General features: G+C 38.2%; 2 protein-coding genes across 5 annotated transcripts in view; both read left to right on the top strand.

Annotated features, from left to right (window-relative positions):
• rapgef4a (Rap guanine nucleotide exchange factor 4a) overlaps positions 1 to 14024 on the top strand; it is a 61938-nt gene extending 47914 nt beyond the window's left edge. For 3 of the 4 annotated variants that reach the window (XM_052605672.1, XM_052605671.1, XM_052605673.1), the window contains 22 exons: positions 316 to 499; positions 752 to 836; positions 1136 to 1196; positions 1317 to 1393; positions 1519 to 1665; positions 3976 to 4073; positions 4150 to 4235; positions 5195 to 5273; positions 5394 to 5544; positions 5628 to 5716; positions 6088 to 6118; positions 6200 to 6278; positions 6371 to 6517; positions 8122 to 8219; positions 8312 to 8437; positions 9500 to 9678; positions 11340 to 11430; positions 11518 to 11568; positions 11670 to 11757; positions 12640 to 12704; positions 12787 to 12841; positions 12934 to 14024. In XM_052605672.1, the coding sequence (XP_052461632.1) occupies positions 316 to 499; positions 752 to 836; positions 1136 to 1196; positions 1317 to 1393; positions 1519 to 1665; positions 3976 to 4073; positions 4150 to 4235; positions 5195 to 5273; positions 5394 to 5544; positions 5628 to 5716; positions 6088 to 6118; positions 6200 to 6278; positions 6371 to 6517; positions 8122 to 8219; positions 8312 to 8437; positions 9500 to 9678; positions 11340 to 11430; positions 11518 to 11568; positions 11670 to 11757; positions 12640 to 12704; positions 12787 to 12841; positions 12934 to 13064 (2198 nt within the window). In that variant the 3' untranslated portion in view covers positions 13065 to 14024. Of the gene's footprint in view, positions 1 to 315; positions 500 to 751; positions 837 to 1135; positions 1197 to 1316; positions 1394 to 1518; positions 1666 to 3975; positions 4074 to 4149; positions 4236 to 5194; positions 5274 to 5393; positions 5545 to 5627; positions 5717 to 6087; positions 6119 to 6199; positions 6279 to 6370; positions 6518 to 8121; positions 8220 to 8311; positions 8438 to 9499; positions 9679 to 11339; positions 11431 to 11517; positions 11569 to 11669; positions 11758 to 12639; positions 12705 to 12786; positions 12842 to 12933 lie in introns of those variants that run through there. The other variant, XM_052605675.1, reaches the window with a different exon arrangement.
• Positions 14025 to 14772: 748 nt separating this feature from the next.
• Positions 14773 to 23690, top strand: part of LOC128019599 (mitogen-activated protein kinase kinase kinase 20) — a 36407-nt gene continuing 27489 nt past the window's right edge. The window contains exons 1-4 of the mRNA XM_052605676.1: positions 14773 to 14943; positions 19416 to 19606; positions 20198 to 20285; positions 23104 to 23205. Coding sequence (XP_052461636.1) covers positions 19448 to 19606; positions 20198 to 20285; positions 23104 to 23205 — 349 coding nt within the window. The 5' untranslated portion in view covers positions 14773 to 14943; positions 19416 to 19447. The remainder of the gene's footprint in view (positions 14944 to 19415; positions 19607 to 20197; positions 20286 to 23103; positions 23206 to 23690) is intronic.

The following is a 23690-nucleotide window of genomic DNA, read 5'->3' as shown; positions in this document are numbered from 1 at the left end:
TACATCATAACACATGAGCACGGTTTGAGCTCTTAATTAAGATCTATAATGCAGATGATCATTTTTAGAAAAAGGGGATAAAAGCTGTCACTGAGGGTGGTACCTTTCAAAAGGTGCAACTACATATGTGCGTATCATAAAGGTACATATTTGTACCTTTTTGAAAAACTTCCACCCCAGTGACCACTTTTGTCCCCGTTTTCTCAGAGAGTGTAGAAAGAGCCACAGAAGAGCTCAAGTGTTCACACTACAGATGCGATGTTAGTCTTCATTACTGTGTTTGTGATGTGTTTTCTGTTCTGTGTTTGTCTGCAGTGGACCAGGAGCTGAGTTTCCAAGATAAGTATCTGTTTTATCGCTTCCTGGACGATGAGACCGAGGACGCACCCCTCCCCACTGAGGAGGAGAAGAAAGAGAGTGATGAAGAGCTACAGGACACCCTCCTGCTCCTCTCTCAGATTGGACCTGACGCCCATCTGCGAATGATCCTTAGGAAACGGTAGGTTCTCCTTCAGAAGCAGCAGGAGCACCGGTTACATCCCCCAGAAGAGCCTCCGAGTGATCTGATCCGTATCCGAGACTGTTTGGCTGCTTTCCTATGAACCTTCCCACAATTCTGATCATCTGAAAGTCTCTAAAGGCAGATAAGACTTGCTGTAACTCAAAAAGAGACCCTTTTAAAGGTCCTGGGGGATGTAATGTCTGCACCAGGACAATGTCAGAATGAGTTTCAAAGTGCTCTTCTCTGCAGGCCGGGTCAGAGGACAGTAGATGACCTGGAGATCATTTATGAGGAGCTGCTGCATATTAAAGCCTTGTCCCATCTGTCCACCACTGTAAGTGCACACATCTCAGTAAAAGAGACAAAAATTAAACTCCTGTGCGACTTTTGCAGAATGTCCAAGCTTCTGTTTCTCATGAAATGAAAGGGAACAAGAAGCGATGCTGTTCATCTTGATGAAAGACACTAAAATAATAACCACCCATAAGCTGAAAGCTGAAAAAAAGTGTGCTTATTTGTATTGCATGTGCTCTTGTAGTGTACTTCAAACCCTAAAACTAAAAGTACATCACGTTAAATCTTGTCTTGGATTTATGGTTCGCTAGAATAGACGGTGTTGTGTTTTCTCATCAGGTGAAGAGGGAACTGGCTGGTGTTGTGATATTTGAGTCCCACGCTAAAGCAGGCACAGTGTGTGAGTGTCACAATCATTATTCCACACTAAACCGCTTTAAATGAGGGCTGAATTTCAGCGTGGGATTGCTATTTGTGTAATATGGGTTTGATGTTCATTATCGATGTCTTTTGTTCCTAGTGTTTAATCAAGGGGAGGAGGGCACGTCGTGGTACATCATCCTGAAGGGCTCTGTTAACGTGGTGATCTATGGAAAGGTCAGACTAATGAAGTGTTTCATGTGTGATGGGGTCCAGCTCTCCCTCATCACTCTCAAGACAATTGTTGTACAGCAGGAATATGTTTTGCTAACTGTCTGTTTAGATGTCATGTCTGGTTTCAGGGTGTGGTGTGCACGCTACATGAGGGAGATGACTTCGGGAAGCTGGCTCTGGTGAATGACGCACCTCGGGCAGCGTCTATCGTCCTGAGAGAGGACAACTGCCACTTCCTGAGAGTGGATAAAGAAGACTTCAACAGAGTCCTTAGGGTCAGCGTGCATTAGTCACAACAAAACAAACGCCCTACACTGAGAAAAGGGTTTTGTCAGATAAATGTTGTTTTGTTGGTGCAATATTTAAATTTATTCAGCGATTGGAAATAATATTGTAGACTGTAAAATAAAATAAATTAGATCTAAATTAAGTAGTTTTATTTAAGATATGAAATGACAGATTTAACATGTAATGCCATGGTACACAGATGCATACACTACCAATGCTGAAATGTTTAAAATTAATTAATAGACAAATCTAAATACTACCCGAGTTAGTAATATGATTTATATATAGTATATATTAATATTTAGCTTTTTATTTTTATTTTAATTTTCAGTCTACATTTTAATATTGAAGTTTTAGTAATTTAAAAATGTTTTTTTGTATTATTATTAATTTTTAAATAGTTTTATTTAGCTTTGATTTATTTAATTTAATTTAAGTAATTCAGTAGTGAAACCTATTTTATTCCCGGTAGTTGTCAAATCAACATGTTTATAAATTGTTGTTTAAGTTTTAAAGTTTTACCATATAATATTTATATTTTATTTCAGCTTTATTTACCAAAAATGATTTTAAATGTATTAATGTTAGTTAATAATAACAACCTGTATCTACCATTGGTATTTTAGTATAATTTACACTTTTATGTTTTTTTTTTATGTATATATATATATATATTTTGACTGATTTTATTATTATTTTTTTTTTACTTTAATTTAGTTTTAGTAATGTTGTTGTTCGTTGTTTTCATGGTTTAAGTTTTAGTTTTAGCCAACAATAATAACTCTGGTTACAAACCTAGACTATTAATTAAAAATAGTGTGCAGCTGATAAACTGCACACATGTGAACTCCTTCGGTACTGTCATGCAACACTGTGAAATATCGCAGGATGCACCTCACAAAGTGACTGTCCAGAATCTAGACAAAGAAGAAGCTTAAATAAGAGAGTCAGGATTAATATTTTGTCACTACATAATTCCCTTGATTACATTTTTCCCATAATTCAGTTTTTGCTTGTATACATTTGGCCTAATGACAATTAATTATGACCTAAATGTTTTCTCTGGCTGTGTGTGTGTGTTGTATAATAGTCTGTCCATCAGAATCTCTCTCCCAGCGCTCTGACAATAGAAAGCCAGAGCAGTGTGTAAGTGGGAGCTCAGTCTGATAATTGTGTGTGTGTGTGTTTGTGTGTGTGTGTGTCACAGACACAAACAGGATGCCTACAGTCTAAACAAGTATAGGGAGATTTAGTGGGATTTCACATTATAGGTTCATTTGTTGCATTTTTTACACATGATCATGCAACCAAAAAACCAATCAGTATTCACTGCATCATTTAGGAGGATGTATAATCAATGCAGCTGATAGATTGGAGAAGAACAACATCTTAAATACAATATTTAACTTAAGTTTCAGATGTTATATGGAAACCGGGGCAAATTGTCACACCTTTTCCTTATTTCACAGAGTAGATTTATTTCTTACAGTCAGTTTTCTTGAATACAAGCTACTGAAAATTATTACTCAAGAAAAAGCAAACAGTTGATAAAATACAGCTGCGTCTGAAAAGTTTATTTGCAAAAACATTTTTTTAATTACCAAAAATCATGTTTTTTTAATTACATTTTCATTGTTATTATTGTGTTTTCTTGTTAGTTAGCTGTTTTTTTTAATTATTATTATATATATTGTTTTACCTAATCAAAATAACCCAACTGTACTTTGATTGAGATTAATTGTAATGCACAATGCAAAAAACAACAACAACAGCAAAAAACATTGTTTCTGAGAATTGTTAAAAACGGAGTTATTCTTCATACTGTATGTTAATGCAATGACAACATGCCTCTGTCTTCCCTATGCAACAATTAGTCAGTAAATGTATTATTTCTTATATTAATTGAAAGGTTAGAACATTACTTAAAATCTCAAGTGTACTTTAAAAAAGTAAATCCTTACTTAAAGTAATTTATCACAAGCCTTCAGACAAAATGGGTTGAGAAGCCCAGCTGTAACTTGAGTATCAGTCTCCCTCTACTGGTCATCAACATTCAGTACATCACCAGAGTGACATTGTGGAACACTTCAAGTGATGCACACCTCCAGTTGATCATTCATGATTCAGCTGTATGACCTGAGCTCTCGGTTCATGGCTGTAATCGTGACTTTAGTGTGTATTCCAGCCGCTCATGTCCTGAACACTGTCCCAGCAGCACCAATCCACCATTAGCGGAGTACATCAGAGTTAGTGCATGATCACATCTAAGACTGTTTCATCTGTGTGTGTGTCTTCAGGATGTGGAGGCAAACACGGTCCGTCTGAAGGAACATGAGGAGGATGTGTTAGTTTTGGAGAAAACGAACAACAGGCGCTCCAGTTCCTCTCCTCTCAAGTACATTCCTATTCTTCTGTCAGTTTTAACATGAATAGCTCAAACTGCATGTCAGCCTTGTGCGCTTGTTCTTCAGGTACACCGTGATGTCAGGAACCCCAGAGAAGATTCTGGAGCATCTTCTGGAGACGCTGAAGCTGGACTCCCACTTCACAGAGTCAGGTGCTTTGCAGTGCATTCAGTGAGAGAAATAATATGCAGCAGGAAGTGGCTAAATGCGAACTTATTTTCTATTTTAAACATGCTTCATGTTTTGTTCGTTATGGAGTTAATACAGAATTATCTAGTCTCCTGTTTGGCCTGAAATATGAGCAGAGTTCACCATCATAGCCAATCACATAAGCTTTTAATTAATAAACAGTGCAATATGGAAAACCTGGAAATAACATGGATTTTTTAAGTTTTCAAGATTCATATAAAAAACATATTTCATGTAACTGTATGCTGATCCCTAAAATGTCATCATATACACTACTGTTTACTTATTACTTATTTATTTAGCAATGATGCATTTAATTGTGGAATTATAATGTTTATTTCTTTATAATGTTACAAAAAAAGTCAGCAAATAAATACTGATGGTGAAAAAAAAAATGTTTTCAGCATTGATAATAATCAGAAATGTTTCAGCAAATTAGAAGCATCATGTGACACTGAAGACTGGAGTAATGATGCTGAAAAATCAGCTTTACATCACAGGAATAAATTACAGTTTAACATATATTACAATATAAAATCATTATTTTGAATTTTAATAATATTTCAGAATTATATCACACATTAAAAACATTTTTCCAGCCCCATAATTTTGAACGATAGTATAGATTTTGCCCTTTTGTACAGAATTTGTAAAACTTGCTTGCTAGTCATAGTAATGTTGAATTAATCAGTCAAACTGGTGGGGAAATGGTGTCAATGATTCATTAATAAATCAACGATCAAAATGATTTTTAAAAGTCTTTATCCAGGAATCACACACAGTAATCACAACTAGACAAAATGTCCAAGCAAAATCAAGAGTTGCAACTCTTTAAATATAGATTATACAGTGCATAAATGAAACATACATAACATGCGTTTACTGAAGAAGTCGATGACTTTTCTTTTCTCTGTCTCTGTAGATCCTGCTCTGGATGACTTCTTGCTCATGCACTGTGTTTTTGTCCCAAACAGTCAGCTGTGTCCACTGCTCATGGCCCAATATCCTTTCTCCGTAGTTCACCAACTTGATTAAGATGGTCAATGTGCCATAGCTGTGTCCTTCATGATGAGAGGCTTACTGAACTGTGTGTGTCTGTGAGGTCCTTATCTGTCGTTCACCTATCACGCTCAGCCGTCCCAGGGCAGTGAACAGGAGCGGGTGGAGTACGCTCTCAATAACAAGCGCAGGGTGATTCGTCTGGTCTTACAGTGGGCCGCCATCAACACAGACCACCTGCAGGAGGAGGACAGCTCGTTCAGCTTCCTCCAGGTCAGCAGCTTCGGGAGCCTTCCTGGTCCCGCCGGGATTCGGTGTGTGTTTCACTGTCAGTCTGAGCGTGTTGTTTGTTGCAGGAGTTTACTGAGATGGTGTGTGATGAATCCAGACTCCTTCCAGCTCTGAAAGACCAGCTGCCTGAACTAGAGAAGATCATCAGACAGAAGTAAGAGCACGGTCTTAGACACAGTTTAGACATACAGTATGAAGTTATAGTCAGAAACATCAGAACATTCTGCATATGTGTTTTTGTTGGGTATTATATTTGATAAATCCAGCTTTTTTTTTTCTTTTCGCTCATATACTATGTTAAAGTGATAAAATGAAGCTTATACTCAAGGTGGAAAAACACTTACGTTTAAAAAATTACGCAATTTGGTCTGATATTTATAAGACCAGATATTAAGATGATATTCAGACAGCTTGAATTGTAAATCGATGAGATCCTTATAACAGTGTGACAAACTTGCATATGAATGCATACTGACTGATGCATATAAATGCATATAAATAAAAAACTCATACATTTATTCACAGCTGTGAGGAGGGCCGGCCCTCTCAGAAAAAGGTGAGGGGACGACAAAAACAAAGCGTTTGTGTAGGATCCTCTGAATAAGTGTCATGTGATAGTCTATCTCTCTGGTCTCAGCACAGAGTCCTGCTGCGTCAGTTCAGCACGGGGAATGACAGACTGCAGAAGAAACAACCAATCAGAAGCACAGACGAGAGTGAGTCTGGAGCGCACACTTTTATTTACTTAGTCAAAAAGGAACAGAAGAACGTGTTCTTTTCAAATGTGTGTGTGTGTGTGTTGTTGAAGTCCTCTTTAAGGTGTACTGCAGTGATCATACGTACTCCACTATCCGAGTGGCTGTCGCTGCGTCTGTCAGAGAGGTCGTCGCCGTGGTTACTGATAAACTGGGGTCAGGAGATGATCTACTGCTCATCCACCTCAACTCAGCCGGAGGTGAAAACACACACACACACACACACACACAGACTCGTTTGTTTTTGTGAAAAGTGTGTTCATCCAATAGGTTTAATGGTTTTTATACTGTACAAACTGTATATTCTCTGGCCCTACACCAACCCTACACCTAACCCTAACCCTCACAGGAAACTTTGTGCATTTTTACTTTCTCAAGAAAAAAACTCATTCTGTATGATTTATAAGCGTTTTGAAAAATGGGGACATGGGTTATGTCCTCATAAGTCATCCTCTCCTTGTAATACCTGTGTCATACCCATGTCATTATACAGAGTTGTGTCCTGATATGACACAAAAACAAGAGCATACACACACACACTCTCACACACACACACACTCTCTCACACACACACACACACACACGCACACTCACACACACACTCACACACACACACACACTCACACACACACACACACACACATAGACAGACACAGACATACACACACACACACACAGACAATATTATTAGCCTTGCTGATAATGTTTGTGTGACGCTGTATTAAGATAAAAATAAACTATGCTTAACCTAACACTAATACTTAAATGTCCTTTTATTTCATTACATTTATATTATCTGCAAGTAAAGATTTTACAAATATTCTCTAAGTACACAACAGATATGCTTCTTTTTTAAAAGGGCATGCTTCAGTTTAAAAAGATGATAAACTGTGACACTTTGTGTTTATAAAACATTAGTTGATCATGTTTATTGTTTATAGTGTGATTCTCTCCACTTCATTCATTCATTCACAAAAATCACCAAAACACCAGCTGATTCAAAGACATTGAACAAAAGAGAGGAAAAAAAGCTGTAATGTTGCAGTGTTGATGTAGAGAAGGTCAAAGGTTATTATAAAACACTCTGTTATAGCAACCAGACACACCATGTGAATAAGATGTCAACTCAAGCCAAAGTGGCATTATGGGTGTGTGTGTGTGTGTGTGTGTGTGTGTGCGCCGATGTAAGAGGCAGCTGGTTGAAGATGAAGTAATTTTCTTTTTTTTTCTGAAAATGTACTCACCCTCAGGCCATCCGAGATGTAGATGAGTTTGTTTCTTCATCAGAACAGATTTGGAGAAATGTAGCATTGCATCAGCTGCTCACCAATGGATGCTCTGCAGTGGATGGGTGCCGTCAGAATGAGAGCTGATTAAAAAATCACAGTGATCCACAGGTAATCCACATGAAGTCGAGTCCAGCAATTAATATCTCATCTTTTAGTTTCATAAGATGTTAACTGATGGACTTTAGTGGTGTGGATTAGATGTCGTTTATTGTGATGTTTTTTAATAAGCTCTCATTCTGACGGCACCCATTCATTGTAGTGCATCCATTGGTGAGCAGCTGATGCAATGCTACATTTCTCCAAATCTGTTCTGATGAAGAAACAAACTCATCTACATCTCGGATGGCCTGAGGGTGAGTGCATTTTCAGAAACATTTTGTTTTGGTGAACTATTCATTTTAACTTATGTTTTGCTTTTAACATTTAAATATTGCAAAGAAATGCTTTGAGAAGCAGCTGATAACTGACATCTGTAAAAGCAGTAATACTGACGACTTTGTGTTTGTGTTTTTCAGATAAAGAGCTTCTAAAGCCATCAGATGTGTCCATCTTCTCATCACTGAGTATTAATGGCCGTCTGTTTGTCTGCCCGAGGGACCAGATCGACTCTTTGGTGTGTGAAGACTTCATTTAAAACACACAGGATCAAACATACATTCACTTACTGGCTGACTAACTGATCAGTCGATTGACTTGTGCATGTAGACTCCACTGCCCGAGCAGGAAGGTCCATCTGCTGGCTCCATGTCCACGTTTGAGCTCATGAGCTCTAAAGATCTGGCTCATCAAATGACTCTCTACGACTGGGAGCTCTTCGACTGCGTGCATGAGGTACATACATGAACACACAGTTCTGCTTCTGTTTTAAAATAACTCTCACTTAAAGGGATAGTTCACCCAAAAATGAAAATCTTGTCATTCATTACATACCCTTGTGTCGTTTCAAACGCGACTAATTCATCTTCGAAACACAAATTAAGATATTTTGAATGAAACCTGAGGAATATCTGTCCATCTATTAAAAGTCCATGCAACCAAGATTTCAAAACATCCATGAGGACATTTTAAAAGTAAATCCATATGAATAAATCGGAATAAATTGCTTTATATGATGAACAGATTTAATTTAGCCTTTTTCTTACATATAAACATTGGTCATATGTAAGAAATATGGTTTATTACAAAGGGAATCCAAAGTGCACCCAAACACCAGACCTGTTGGTTATTGGAGGATCTTCTATTTCTGGTCTGTTAAACGCATTGACCATTTTGCAACGAGCCTTCAGCGCGTACTGAGTGAGCGAGCGCCTGACTGAGTAGCCTAACATAAACATATAACTATAAGTTGGTGTTTTTTTCTTCTTCTTCATTATATTTCTCTTTTTTTTTTCAAATATAATTAATTAGTCCAAAGAACCGTTCGGTATATAATGTGTACCGCGTACCGAACCGAAAGCCTCATACCGAACGGTTAAATACGAATACGCGTATCGTTACACCCCTAATATATGTATGTATATATATATATATATATATATATATATATATATATATATATATATATATATATATATATATATATATATTGCATATAAAAGTATTTTCAACTAATAGCATTTAATATAAATTAAATATTTGAATTACCATACATTATACAAACAATACATTTTCATTTAAATGCAATCAATTTTAAGTGTTTGAAAAACATTTAACTGCATGCACACTTAAGTATATTCTTTTAAAGTATATTATGTCTGCAATAAGTACTCTTTTAAAAAGTATGATAACGTGTACTTCTGTTTCACAAGAGTGAATCTCTATTAGTATGTGTGTATTTTATTAATCCCCATTTCCAGTAGAGTTCTAGTAAGTGTCTGTGTATTTGTATTTTAGCATGAGCTGATCTACCACACGTTTGGCCGTCAGCACTTCAAGAAGACCACAGCTAATCTGGATCTGTTCCTGCGGCGCTTTAATGAGGTTCAGCTGTGGGTGGTCACAGAAGTTTGTTTGTGTCCCACGCTCAGCAAACGCGTCCAGCTGCTCAAAAAGTTTATCAAAATCGCCGCGCAGTGAGTTATTAATCACGTGTATGTGTGTGTTAATGATATTAATGTACTGGATGTACACATCTCCTCCCTTGTGAAAAAAGGACACTTTGAAGTGCTTATTACAGAAATAATAATGTAAAATAATATTCTTAAGTGCAAACTAAATGTAATGATTTTGGACACCTAATTGCATGTTAATTACAGCTAGATAAAAAAGTGGTTATACTTTATTTTATGGTGTCCTTGTTACAGTGTAATTATGCATTTCAGTACTGAGTAATATTCATTGACTACATGTACTTAATATATTGTTAGGTTTATTTGCATGTAATTAGGCATAATTAATTGTTATTATAATAGTAAGTACATGTAACAAGGACACCTTAAAATGAAGTGTTACCAAAAAGGTTTGTCAAGGCCAATTTAATTTAATTATAGACAGACAGTCAGAGTCTGACAGCCAGAGTCAGACAGACAGCCAGACAGACAGACAGACAGAGTCAGACAGACAGTCAAACAGACAGACAGAGACAGAGTCAGACAGACAGTAAGACAGATATACAGAAAGACAGACAGAGAGAAAGACAGATATACAGAAAGACAGACAGACAGACTAGAGTCAGACAGACAGAAAGACAGACAGACGACAGAGTCAGACAGACAGAAAGACAGATATACAGAAAGACAGACAGACAGAGTCAGACAGAGTCAGACAAACAGAAAGACAGAAAGACACATAGACAGACAGACAGAGTCAGACAGAGTCAGGCAGACAGACAGAGTCAGGCAGACAGACAGAGTCAGGCAGACAGACAGAGTCAGGCAGACAGACAGAGACAGACAGACAGAGTCAGACAGACAGACAGAGACAGACAGACAGACAGACAGACAGACAGACAGACATACAGACAGAGACAGACAGACAGAGTCAGACAGACAGAGAGACAGATATACAGAAAGACAGATATACAGAAAGACAGACAGACAGAGTCAGACAGAGTCAGACAAACAGAAAGACAGACAGACAGAGTCAGACAGAGTCAGGCAGACAGACAGAGTCAGGCAGACAGACAGAGTCAGGCAGACAGACAGAGTCAGGCAGACAGACAGAGTCAGACAGACAGACAGACAGACAGACAGACAGACAGACAGACAGACAGAGTCAGACAGACAGAGAGACAGATATACAGAAAGACAGATATACAGAAAGACAGACAGACAGAGTCAGACAGATATACAGACAGACAGACAGACAGAGTCAGACAGACAGAAAGACACATAGACAGACAGAGTCAGACAGAGTCAGACAGACAGACAGACAGACAGAAATACAGACAGACAGAGACCGAGATACAGAGTCAGACAGACAGATATACAGACAGACAGACAGACAGAAAGACAGACAGACAGACAGAGACCGAGATACAGAGTCAGACAGACAGAAAGATAGATATACAGAAAGACAGACAGACAAAGTCAGACAGACAGAAAGACAGATATACAGAAAGACAGACAGACAGACAGAGTCAGTCAGACAGACAGAAAGACAGATATACAGAAAGACAGTCAGACAGACAGGCAGACATCCAGAAAGATAGATAGATGTGTGTCAAAGTAAAGATTGTGTGATGTGTGTGAATCATGCTCAACTCTAAATGGTGTGTGTTCACTTTTTTTAAAAGCTGTAAAGAGTTGAAGAATTTGAACTCATTCTTTTCCATTATCATGGGTCTGGGAAACCCTGCGGTCTGTCGGCTCAGTCAGACATGGGAGGTGAGCATCACCACGCACACACACACACACACACACACACACATGGTGCCATGTTTAACACTGATTCTCTGACGTGCGTTCTCACAGAAACTGCCTAGCAAGTTCAAGAAGTTTTATGGAGAGTTTGAAAACCTGATGGTGAGTTCAACGTTGTTTATCTGCTGGTGATCCATACATGTCACCTGATATCAAAGCTACTTAACGAAGATTTCAGAGATCTGTTATCTTTCTCATCACAGGACCCCTCCAGAAATCACCGAGCATATCGACTTATGATGGCCAAGTTAGAGCCACCTATCATTCCCTTCATGCCTTTATTAATTAAAGGTCAGCTTTACACTGCAATCACACACACACCAGTCAACATGGTCTTTTTCCCACGTTTCGAATAATAGTAAACAGAATGGAAAATGCAATAAATGGAAGTATTGGAACTCCTCCAATACTGTATATTTAAAATTTAATTTCATGAAGACATAGAGGCACCATATATATTTGTCAACAAAAATGTTCAATTAATACAATGTGTTACAGCTTTATTAGTAGCATTCTCCAGACTTTTTATCATTTTAAATTAATTATTAAAACACATTTTATTAATTAGTTGTGACACAACTGTATGATCTTATTGGTAGCATTTTCCACATTTTTATTATTTTTTTCATAAATGCATTCATTAATACAAAATATTTTATTATTATAACAATATATTAATAAGTTGAAAATGAAATTCATATGCAACTTTAAAATGTTGTTTATTTGAATAATTATTCAAATAAATGTTTATAAACAATACGCCTATATGTTATAAAGTATTATGTATAATAAATATTGCCTCTATTTAAATATTGGTTAATTTAAGACAACAATGATGATTCATCATCATAATCATAACCATACTTATTATTCTGTTATTAATAATGTCATATTGAGTACACAACAAAAATAGACACAATAAATTAAATAATTTTACCAAACAGTACATTTGGATATTAATTCACACATAATCATTTACACATACAGTACATTATGTGTGCGATCAAAGCGATGAGAAACTAATAAGAGGTTACAGTAACTGCGATATTCTGATGGAATCAAGCATCAAAATACTTAACGGAAACCACATAATGTTGTGAAGAACTGTTTAGTCTTATAATAGAAAAAAGATTATTAGTGCTTAAATGTCTAATGTCCATCTCTGCATTTCAGACATGACCTTCACACATGAAGGTAACAACACGTTTACTGACAGACTGGTGAACTTTGAGAAAATGGTACGTTTGCAAGGGATCTTTCTCACTATCTCTGAGATGGTCTTAAATTAGACTTTTTCACTGTTTCCTGTGTGTTTTCCAGAGGATGATTGCAAAATCCGTCAGAATCGTGAGATACTGCCGGAGTCAGTCATTCAGTAAGACAACAGGAGAAACTACATCAGAGTCATGTCTAAGTTCATCTGATTCAGCAGAACTCAGTGTGTTTCTCTCCATTTCATCTCTATAGATCAGGAAGCACCGCAGGCGACTGGTAAAAGCCATCAGGACGTGCGGAGCTATGTGCGTCACATCAGCGTGATAGATAACCAGCGTACCCTGTCCCAGCTGTCCCACAGACTGGAGCCGCGCCGGAGCTGATGAGTGCTGCTTCAGCTCTCTGTGTACCAGTCAATAAGCTCTCGCTGTCCACCAACAGAAGCCTTGCTCCGCTGCAGCAGCTGCACACAAGGGCTTTCCCTTTCTTTGGCTGCTTGTCTGAAAGCGTGGCTTCATTTCAGTGTACGGCTGTGGATGTGCAGACCTCTGTTCCTATATTCTGCCATGGATGAGATGTTCCCCTCTCTTTCAGGTTTCGTTTGGACAGTTGGACACCTGACATGGTGTTTTAGAGTTTGTAATCATGAGCTTATTGTTTTTTACAATGAGTTTGTCCTGTGGGAGCTTTTGGAGACTCTTTTTTTTATAATTTGAAGGAGATTCTGAGCTGGTTGAGTTCTTGTTGATCTTAAAAATTTGGGGTCAGTAAGTTTTTTTTTTTTAAATTAATACTCTGCAATTAAATTGATCAAAAGTGACAATAAAAGCATTTATAATAATACAAAAGATAGCTATTTCAATTAAATTGTTATTTTGAATTTTCTGTTCATTAAAATAATCCTAAAAAATATATATCACGGTTTCCACAAAATATTATTATCAACATTGATTATTATATTATATTATATTATATTATATTATATTATATTATATTATATTATATTATATTATATTATATTTATAGTAAATAAATGCAGCCTTGGACAGTTCTTACAAAAGACATTAAAAAACATTACCAACCCCAAACTTTTGAGAGATCGTGTATATCAATCATCTAACATTTTACATTTCATTTCAACAATTAATTATTTTTTTTTTTTTTTGGACTGGATGTCAATTTTATTAAGATATTTATATCATCTCACACATGAAGAAAAACAACAACCTTGAAATGGTTTAAAGATGAAATATGAGCACATTTCAAAAGCCTGGTGGCTTGTCTGCAAACTTAATACCTCTGTGTGTATTGTGTAAATAAAACTGTCATTAGACGACACATTACAGACATGTCTTTGTCCTTTTTTAAAGTCATTTTAGTTCATTTTCACTCAAGCAGAGACTTTCTTTAATAAGCAGGTCATAAAAACTGTTATCACATGTTCAGAATATAATTGATGAATCTCGATCGTGTATTGATCACATATCTTGATCCCATTTTCATAATAGATTCAAGTAGTTTTTAATATATGATTATATGTTATAATAAATCACTTCAATGATTGTAAATACACATTTAAAATAGGGTTTATTTAATTTTTTTATCAAATTAATACATTTATAAACACTATTAACATGTAAAATTAAATATAACATATACTTGATATTTTATGTGCAGCTTTAAAAACAGTGACCATAATAACCCTGTTTTAAAAGGCTATTATATTATGAGAAGTCGTTCTTAATTCGCATCCTGTTTAATGACTGGAGTGTGCAGGGTGGGTCTCTTTACACAGTCTCTTGTGTGTTGTGTGCTTGTGTGTGTTGTTTGTTGTGTTGTGTGCTGTGTGTGTTGTGTGCTGTGTGTTGTTTGTTGTGTTGTGTGCTGTGTGTCGTTTGTGTTGTTTTGTGTGTTGTGTGCTGTGTGTGTTGTGTTGTGTTGCGTGTGTTGTGTTGTGTTGTATGTGCTGTGCTGTGCTGTGTGCTGTGTGTGTTGTGTGTCTTGTATGTGCTGTGTGTTGTGTGTGCAGTGTTGTGTGTGTTGTGTCCGCTGGGTGTCGCTGTTTCTCCCCGGTTCTGCTGCGTCACTGCGCACACACAGGGCTGATGTTGACGGCTCTGATCAGGAAGAAGTTGTCACACGTGAAATCACCGACACCGAAGTGACCGGACCCTGGAAATATCAGTCGTAAGAAGAAGCGAGATCCTCCTGACTGTTGTCCATCATTCCCGGGAAAACTGACAGCAGAGTACACGAGTACGGGTACGTGTGTGTGTGTGTGTGTGTGTGTGTGCTGGGATGACAGTGTGTTGTGGATCAGGTCTCTATAGGGGTCTGTCTGGACCTGTTCTGGACCATCCCGCATCACAGCGCAGGGAGAGTGTCTGATGAAATACTCACTTATTATTAGGCAATAAGGAACAATGCGGCAGTTGTTATCTTCTAAAGGAAAGCACGTGTGGTTTCAGAGCCAGGTGTAGCCTAAAATAGAAAAGAGTTCATATAGTTGTTCATGTAACCTTTAGTGTTTGCAGCAGTTATAGTCTGTTGTATCATTTACAAAAATACTGATGGTATCAGATGGTGCTCTGATGTTCATGTTTTACTTCAAGGTTCTTCTGCATGTTATTTCGTGGTAATTATAATGTAATAACGCGTTTATGATTTGTAAGAAAGGAGAATAGCCTTGTTACATCTTTATATAGTTTCGGTAAATTAAAGATGAGTTTTAGTTTTTAGTTTTAGTATCATTCTGCTGTCTGACTGCATGCAGCTCTGTGTGGAGAGCTGTGCGAACAACGACTTCAGATTCAAAGTCGACATTTATGTGATGAAAGATGCGCAGTACAGATTTATTTGTAACAGTGAAGCTGTGTGTTTTAGTTACAAATAAATATCTTTACAAAAAACTCAGTTTCTAAGCTGTGACTAAGAAATCACAGAACAGTCTTGACATGCTTTTCTTTGTTACTGAATTACAATGCAGCGATGAACTTTACCTGTATATTAAGTTGTTTAAAACATGCATTTTGTTCAAAGATTTCTTGTCCTGTTGCGCCCTTTATAGGACATGCGATTAGTCGAAGTCGAGCTTAAAAGTATTATAAAATATAAAAGAGATAGAAAGTTTTGATAATTTTCCACCGAACACCTGAGGTTGGGAAACATAGGCCTTCACTCACTTGTGATGAGAAAAATCCCAGTTATTTTGCCACTTTTACTTTCTGTTCCAGTGCAGGGACCATGCTGATATATGATTGGAGGAAAGCTGCTGTCATCCTAGTGGCTCATAATTCAATGTACGAGACAGTGCAGAGAGCATAACATAAAAATCTACCTGAAAGTATCTGGATGCTTAAGGCATGCTTAAAACTGCATGCATGTCATTTGCATTAGATACAAAATATCAATTGTATCTTAGTTAGAACATTGTTAGATTTGAACTGATACTGCAATTAGGAAACAAATATTGTTTAAAATGCAGACAAATACTATTGTAATTACTGTTATTTGATCATCTTAATATTTAATGTGATTCTTACCTGATTATGTAATTAGAGGAGAACTGATTCATACATCCACAAAAAAAAAAAAAAAAATCAAATCCCTGATTACAACACTGGACAAAAATGAGGAAGGAAAGTTAGTGAAGCCCTCGTGAAAAATAAATGTACTTAATTGTAATGAATGTTCACTTGTGTGCTTTCCCAAAGTATATATGTACATACCATATAGACACACACACACACACACACAAAAAGCAAATGATAAAATATACACTTTCATGACTGTTTCTTAACACACTTATGTACACAAATTGAAAGTTTTACTTAAAAATACATTTTATTTTTAAATAATATTTTGTTATGCTTTAAATAATAAAGCACATGCAAAGTTCTATTTTAACTGTAGTCACTAGTTTGTTATACAGTATAATAATGTTAATATACTTTAAATGTACAAAATTGCAACTTCTTTATTACAAATTAGTAATTACAAGTGTATTAAGTTACACAACATTAAAATAGAAACGTATAGGTGCTCTTATTAAAAGTATGATGAAGTCTCCTTCTTTTTCGCTATGGGAGAAATGTCCTGCAGCATTTGATGACACTTGCATTAATACTTTGTATCTAATTCAATGACATTCAAACCATTTTGGAGGCACTGTATTTCTAAAGATGTGGCATTGTTACTCTTTAGGTTTATATATCCACTAGAGTTTGAGTGTGTGTGTATGTGTGTGTGCCTGTGCGTGCCTGTGTGTGTGTGTGTGTGTGTGGATGTAAGGCACCAGTGAGTCGTTCTGCTTCCTGCATTGCTAAATATAACATAAATCAGCCCAAACTCCGGAAGCGTCGCGGCGTCCCTCTGTGAGAATGGAGCTCAAACCTGCTGCGCCCCAGCAGTCCAGCACAGTCCTCCAGAATCCATCATTACTGCACTGAGAACGAGAAACTAACTGACAATACACCAACGTCTTTCTCTCCTCGGTGTCTGCTTTAATGCATTTATCATTTGAGAGCATCACAAGCACAGAGAGACTCTGTGGGATGTTTGTCTGTAACGGATAGTTTTACAGACAAATACATTTTTATGGATTTTATTTTATTCAGTGTGTTTTGGGTGGATAAGATGTTACTGTGTGGTTTCTAGAGCGTTGCTTATGTGTTTGAGCAGTTGCCATGTTGCTGTGCAGTTGCTTATTATAAAGTGCAATTTTTACACAAGTCTTTAAATGGTCTTTAAGTACACTTTAATTGGCCTTTCATTTAGTTAATATATGTACAGTGTTTTAAGATTTCAAATACACTACATGTGCACATTCAATGGGAAGTCGTGGCCTAATGGTTAGAGGGTTGGACTCCCAATCGAAGGGTTGTGAGTTCTAGTCTCAGGCCGGACGGAATTGTGGGTGGGGGGGAGTGCATGTACAGTTCTCTCTCCACCTTCAATACCACGGCTTAGGTGCCCTTGAGCAAGGCATCGAACCCCCAACTGCTCCCAGGGCGCCGCAGCATAAATGGCTGCCCACTGCTCCGGGTGTGTGCTCACAGTGTGTGTGTGTGTGTGTGTTCACTGCTCTGTGTGTGTGCATTTCGGATGGGTTAAATGCAGAGCACAAATTCTGAGTATGGGTCACCATACTTGGCTGAATGTCACTTCACTTTATTCACTTTATTTACAATATAACCAGGTGACCTTTGGCTTCAGGAGAGGTTTGCGCTGCTGATATGATCTACACTAGTAGTAGTAGTAGTCTGCTGTCAGCTGATCTCAGATGAGTGTGAGTGTGTGGATGAGCTCGTGTCATGTGCTCTGATTGCACAAATGAGGAATTCCCTGTAAAACAGAGAAATATCAGCCTCATGCATCTTCAGAGAGGCAGGCAGCAGCGAGGGACTGTCCGTTTGTTGATCATACGTTGATTAAACAATAGCTCACACAAAAAAGAAAATGTGCTAAAAAGTTTAGCTATTCACCCCCTTCAGGCGTTTTGGAGAAATGTAGCATTACATAACTTGCTCACCAATGGATGCTCTGCAGTGAATGGGTGCCGTCAGAAAGAGAGTCCAAACAGCTGATAAAAACACAAGTAATCCACATGAGTCGAGTCCAGTAATTCATGTCTTGTGAAACAGAAGATGTAAGTCTGCAAAAAAAAAAAAAAAAAAACATTCCATTATTAAAAGGGATAATTCACCCAAAAATAAAAATTCTGATATTAATTACTTGGTGTAGAATTGTTGCATTATTCCAAATAAATAGATTATGATCCACTAATGTATGAAGATTTACCAAAAATTAAACATATTGACAAATAAATAGAATGAGATCCACAAATAAATCTGAGAGTTTCACAAATATAAGTTAAATTCACGAATAAATAAAATGAGATTTGCAAACAAAAACATTCACAAATAAATTTGTCATCAACGCAACTTTGCCTGCCATTCATTTGAGAAATCGCATCATGTGCATTTGTGGATTTTGAAACATTTCTTGTCAAGACGCTGACAATCAACAAATACATGACTCCACCCACCGTCTACTCAAGCCAATCAGATAACAGCCTTGCTTCTCTGACCAATCATAGCGTGTTCTCACATAGTCCACATATTTGTTGATGAACGCGCGTCAAACACTGGCACAGTAGAGTAAAAATTTGCGTTTCAGGATCAGAAATCTCTCGGATTAGAAATATAAAACATATCTTAGTGTTCTGAAGATGAACGAAGGTCTTACAGGTTTGGAACAACATAAGGGTGAATAATTAATAACAGAATTGTCATTTTTGGGTTAACTATCCCTTTAAGACGTGTTTATCTTCAAATTGTTGCTTCCGGCTAAAATATGAGTCCTCTTTTCAAATGTCTTTCTCCAGTGAAAAAGTAGTGTTGTCTGAATCAAGAGAGAAATCTGAACTATTCTTTTAAATATAAACTGTGTTCATCTTCCCCAGCAGGACAGGCATGTGTGCTGTCACAAAAACACAAAGGCCTAAACACACATTACTCTCACACCAGCCTGTGACACTAGAGCAAAACTTGTAAAAGTGAGTGGATTCTGCCTGACAGCTCACGGCACGCATGTGTGTGTGTGTGTGTGTGTGTGTTCACTGGAGTAGAAGTGAGCAGTTCTCTCAGTGGCAGATCAAATCACAACATCTCTCCTCTGAGGAGCCTCTTCTCTCATTCTCCTCTCATCCTCTCCTCTTTTTCTTGCATCTTTAGGAGAGAAGTGTGTTTCGAAGTGCCATTATGCCATGGCATCTCTGTGCGCCTCCTTTGTGCAAATCCAATTCGATGACATCCTCTTCTACGAGAACTGCGGCGGTGGGAGTTTCGGGAGCGTGTATCGCGCCCGCTGGCTCTCGCAGGACAAAGAGGTGGCGGTGAAAAAGCTTCTGAAGATTGAAAAAGAGGTGGGAGTGAGAGTCGCCCCAGCTTTTATGCTCACATGCTTTAATTGTCAGTGTGATAATCATTTTAATTGCCTCTCAGTGTGTCGACTCCAGTCCGAGCGGTGCGATTACACAGAGTCACATGCTCTCTCTCTGTGAACGAAATACATAGACTATGTCTTTAAAAGAAAATTGTTGCATAATTAAGTCATATTAGTTTCAGCTGAGTGTAGTGTTTGTCTTTGGAGTGAAGTGTATTTACTTTTAAGTGCTAGATTCATAGTTGTCTTTGTTCTTCACATGGTGATTTTAGAGCATAATGACTTTGGGTGAGTTTTGGTCAAGATTAAAACATAGTTTGATCCCTAAAAAGTTCACACAAAAGTAGTGAATTGTGTACATCAAAGTTTTGAAAATGTTGATAATTTAAAGCCCTTAGAAATGTGTGCCATACATGACACAGCAGGATTTAAAGAGTTAATTGTTATGCTGAAAATATCATTATTTATTTGTAATGAAACATTTTTGTATTGGATTAGGAAAGAACACAGATGTATTGAATAGTTCATTGTTGTGCTGTTGTTGTAATCTTTGTGTTGGCTGTATTTCCAGGCAGAGATTTTAAGTGTTCTCAGTCATCGAAACATCATCCAGTTTTACGGAGCGATCCTGGAAGCGCCCAACTATGGGATTGTTACAGGTCAGTCCAACATGACTCATCGCTCTGAAACGCAGCATTTATTACACTGTTTCCAGGGCACGGCTGCAGTGATATTACACAAACACGTGCTTTTTTTACTATCCACAATCTTCTGCAATTAATTCAGCTGGAAGAATTAGCATAAAGACTCCATGCAGACTTTGTTTGGTAGATAATTTGAGTCTTTTTTTAATAAACATCATTCTTTTTTGTCTTTATTCTAAATACTCTACTTGAAGAAAATTAAGATTAAAACAAAAAAATATGTAATTTTTGTCATTTGCATAATAAATTCTTTCCTATATCTATTCTTGATATTACATGTCAGTGTCTGTCTAATGATTTATTTTAGCTGACTTGCAAGCACTGGGATGTCCTTCAGGAAATGCAGATTTCTCAGTTTATCTAAGGTCGGTTAAAGTGCCCTTTTGGTCCGGATCCTGCTGGTAGTGATTGTAAAAGATCATAATAAAGTGATTTGTAAAGAGTCTTTGGTCTGCAGTACTGAAAGAGTGTAAAATCTCTCTTTTAATTAAAAGTAAATGTAATAAGTGCAGATGAAGGTACTGTTTATGATCAGCTCAGCTTTGTCTGGGAGGTTATTAATTTCCCCTCTGTGTGTGTGTGTGTGTGTGTGTGTCTCTCCATTTGAGCCTGATAACCTGACCCATTATATTATCTGATGTGTGCTCACAGTGTGTCACAATACTGTGCCGGAAGCAACACGGAGTCAAGAATAATCGAGAGAGTCTTTATTAATCCATCACAGGGGTAAATCCAACATGACACACAGGATGAAGACACACATACTGACTTGTAGACCCGACAAACACAGACTGAAAGGACATGGGTTTTAAAGACAGGTTAATGAGGGACTAAGGAGACACACCTGGGAACTAATCAAGGAGGGACAGAAGCTGTGTCACACAGAACATGTGCACTGGAACACATGCAGGGAAAACACAACATGAGTCCAGGGGTGTGACATTACTCCCCCCTACCAGAAGGTGCGACCTCGCATCGTAGAAACAACAGAGGGAGGCGTGGGTAGGAACTTGGGAGGAGTTTCCGGTGGAGGACGGACTCCCTGGAAGGGGGCCAGCAGACAGAGAGGATGGAGGGAGGACCCAGGGAGGAGACAGGAGGGACCTGGAGCAGGAGGAGCCCAGCAGGACCCAGGCCACAGTCATAACGGCCCAAGGTTATGGCTCCAGGGGGGGCAACTAATGGTGGCGGAGCAGCTGGAGGAGGAGCCCGAGATGGAGAGCCAAAGAGCCAGGGTGACGGGGAGGGTCCGGAGGTCCTAGGGCAGAACTGATGGCGCCGACGACCAACCTGGAGATGTGGATCCTGGAGGCTACAGTGGAGATAGAGCGACAGAGGACTGAGGTGGAGCCAAGAGGATGAAGGAGCCTGACGGAGCCAGAGGAATGAGGTGAAGCCATAGGAGTGGAGTCCCGAGGTGCAGGATGGTCGATGCCAGACCAAGGCAGAGCCAGAGGGACAAGGGATCCAGGTGGAGCTTGTGGACTGCCAAGCCACGATGAAGAGGAGGAGGGAGCTGGGAGCCATGGTGGAGCTGATGGGTCAATGGGCCGAGGCGGAGTCCAGGCCTCGGAGGCAGGAAGCGGAGGTGACGGAGACTTGGAGCATGGCGACGCTGGAGGATGGCGGTCCCCGCAGAGCTTGCACTGGAATGATGGCGGGCTGAGGGCGAGCAGAGGGGCTGCCAGATGATAGTGGTGGAGGAGCGGGTGGGAGGGAGGGAGGGCATTTTGGAGGAGCCGGCACTGGAAGACACATTCTAGGGGTGGGCACTGGAAAATTGGAAGCACCTTCAGGGCTGGAAGAGGAAACCAAGGACAAAAGAGGGCTGGACGGGACCAGTTGAAATGACAGAGAGAGGAGGAGGGGGGGGCAGTTCAACTTCCAGTTCCGATTCCTAGTCTATGAAATCCACTGTTATAGTTCGGGTCTTCTGTCACAATACTGTGCCGGAAGAAACACAAGTCGTGAATAATCGAGAGAGTCTTTATTAATCCATCACAGGGGTAAATCCAACATGGCATGAAGGACGAAGACACACGTACTGAATTGTAGACCTGACAAACACAGACTGAAAGGACATGGGTTTTAAAGACAGGCTAATGAGGGACACACCTGGGAACTAATCAAGGAGGGACAGAAGCTGTGTCACACAGAACATGGGCACTGGAACACATGCAGGGCAAACACAACATGACTCCAGGGGTGTGACATTTATTTATTTTGTTACAGGGACAATGCATATTAATAAACATCTCTCTAAATATGCCAGAGTTAGCCAGAAGGCTATTTTTCACCTGCAGTGTGACGCAGTGACCTAAAGCAAAGCTAAATTTATTCATATTAAGTCATTCGTTCGTGGTATGTCTCTATATTGGAGTTTGCATTCTTTTGGGAACACGTTGTGACGTGACATGATTTTACTTTTATTATTTATTTACTTTAAAACAGTATTTTATTAAATAATATATAATTTATTAATATTAATTTAATACTATTTGATAATATAATTAAGAGACTTGTTATAAATCAACTTGTAACAGGGCTTGAAATTGAAATTGTGATTTATACATCATCTTAATAAATAAGCTTTCCATTGATGTATGGTTTATTAGGATCTGACAACGTTTGGCAGAGATACAACTATTTGAAAATTTGGAATCTGAGGGTGCTAAAAAACTCCTGCCCAGTGCAAATTTTACATTTTTATTTTATTTTTTTGCATTTTAATTGACACTCTGTGTATGTGTGTGTTTGTGTTATGGTGTGGTAGAGTATGCCAGCGGTGGATGTCTGTTCGACTATCTGTCCAGTGCCGAGAGTGAAGACATCAGCATGAAGCAGATTATGACCTGGGCAATGGACATTGCTAAAGGTATTATATATACTCTCATACACTTAAATTGAAAAAAGTAGAAGAGTTTAAATGCAAAACAATACCCACTTGCACTGAAAGTCTAGCAGAAATGCTTATACAGTTTTATAATGAACTAGGGACGTGCCCCATGACTGATTTCACTGTTTAAACTGAAATTTTGTAACAGACTAGTCGACTAAAAAAAACATTTGTGGAGGCAATGCATCTGAAATAGCATACTTAATACCCTCTGACATTTGCCTTGAGTTAAATATATTGCCGTGTTTGTGTTAAAATTACACATGGCAATATGACACTAGTGTGATATAATCAGTCACCAGTCTTGTTTGTGCAAAGTTATATCTGATCTTTCAAATCTGCAAGTAAGGGACCCGTTTCCTTTCAGTGTGTATTCATAAATCACTGTTTACATGGAGTAAACAACACCAGACAAAAACTGAAAGCGTGATGTTTAACCACAAGTTTGTCCGCATAGAAAAGGA

This window comes from Carassius gibelio, chromosome A9, assembly GCF_023724105.1.
Source record: "Carassius gibelio isolate Cgi1373 ecotype wild population from Czech Republic chromosome A9, carGib1.2-hapl.c, whole genome shotgun sequence".
In the NCBI taxonomy this organism is placed as follows: domain Eukaryota; kingdom Metazoa; phylum Chordata; class Actinopteri; order Cypriniformes; family Cyprinidae; genus Carassius; species Carassius gibelio.
The sequence above is the reverse complement of the archived record's forward strand: the minus strand, read 5'-3'. Positions and strand labels throughout refer to the sequence as shown.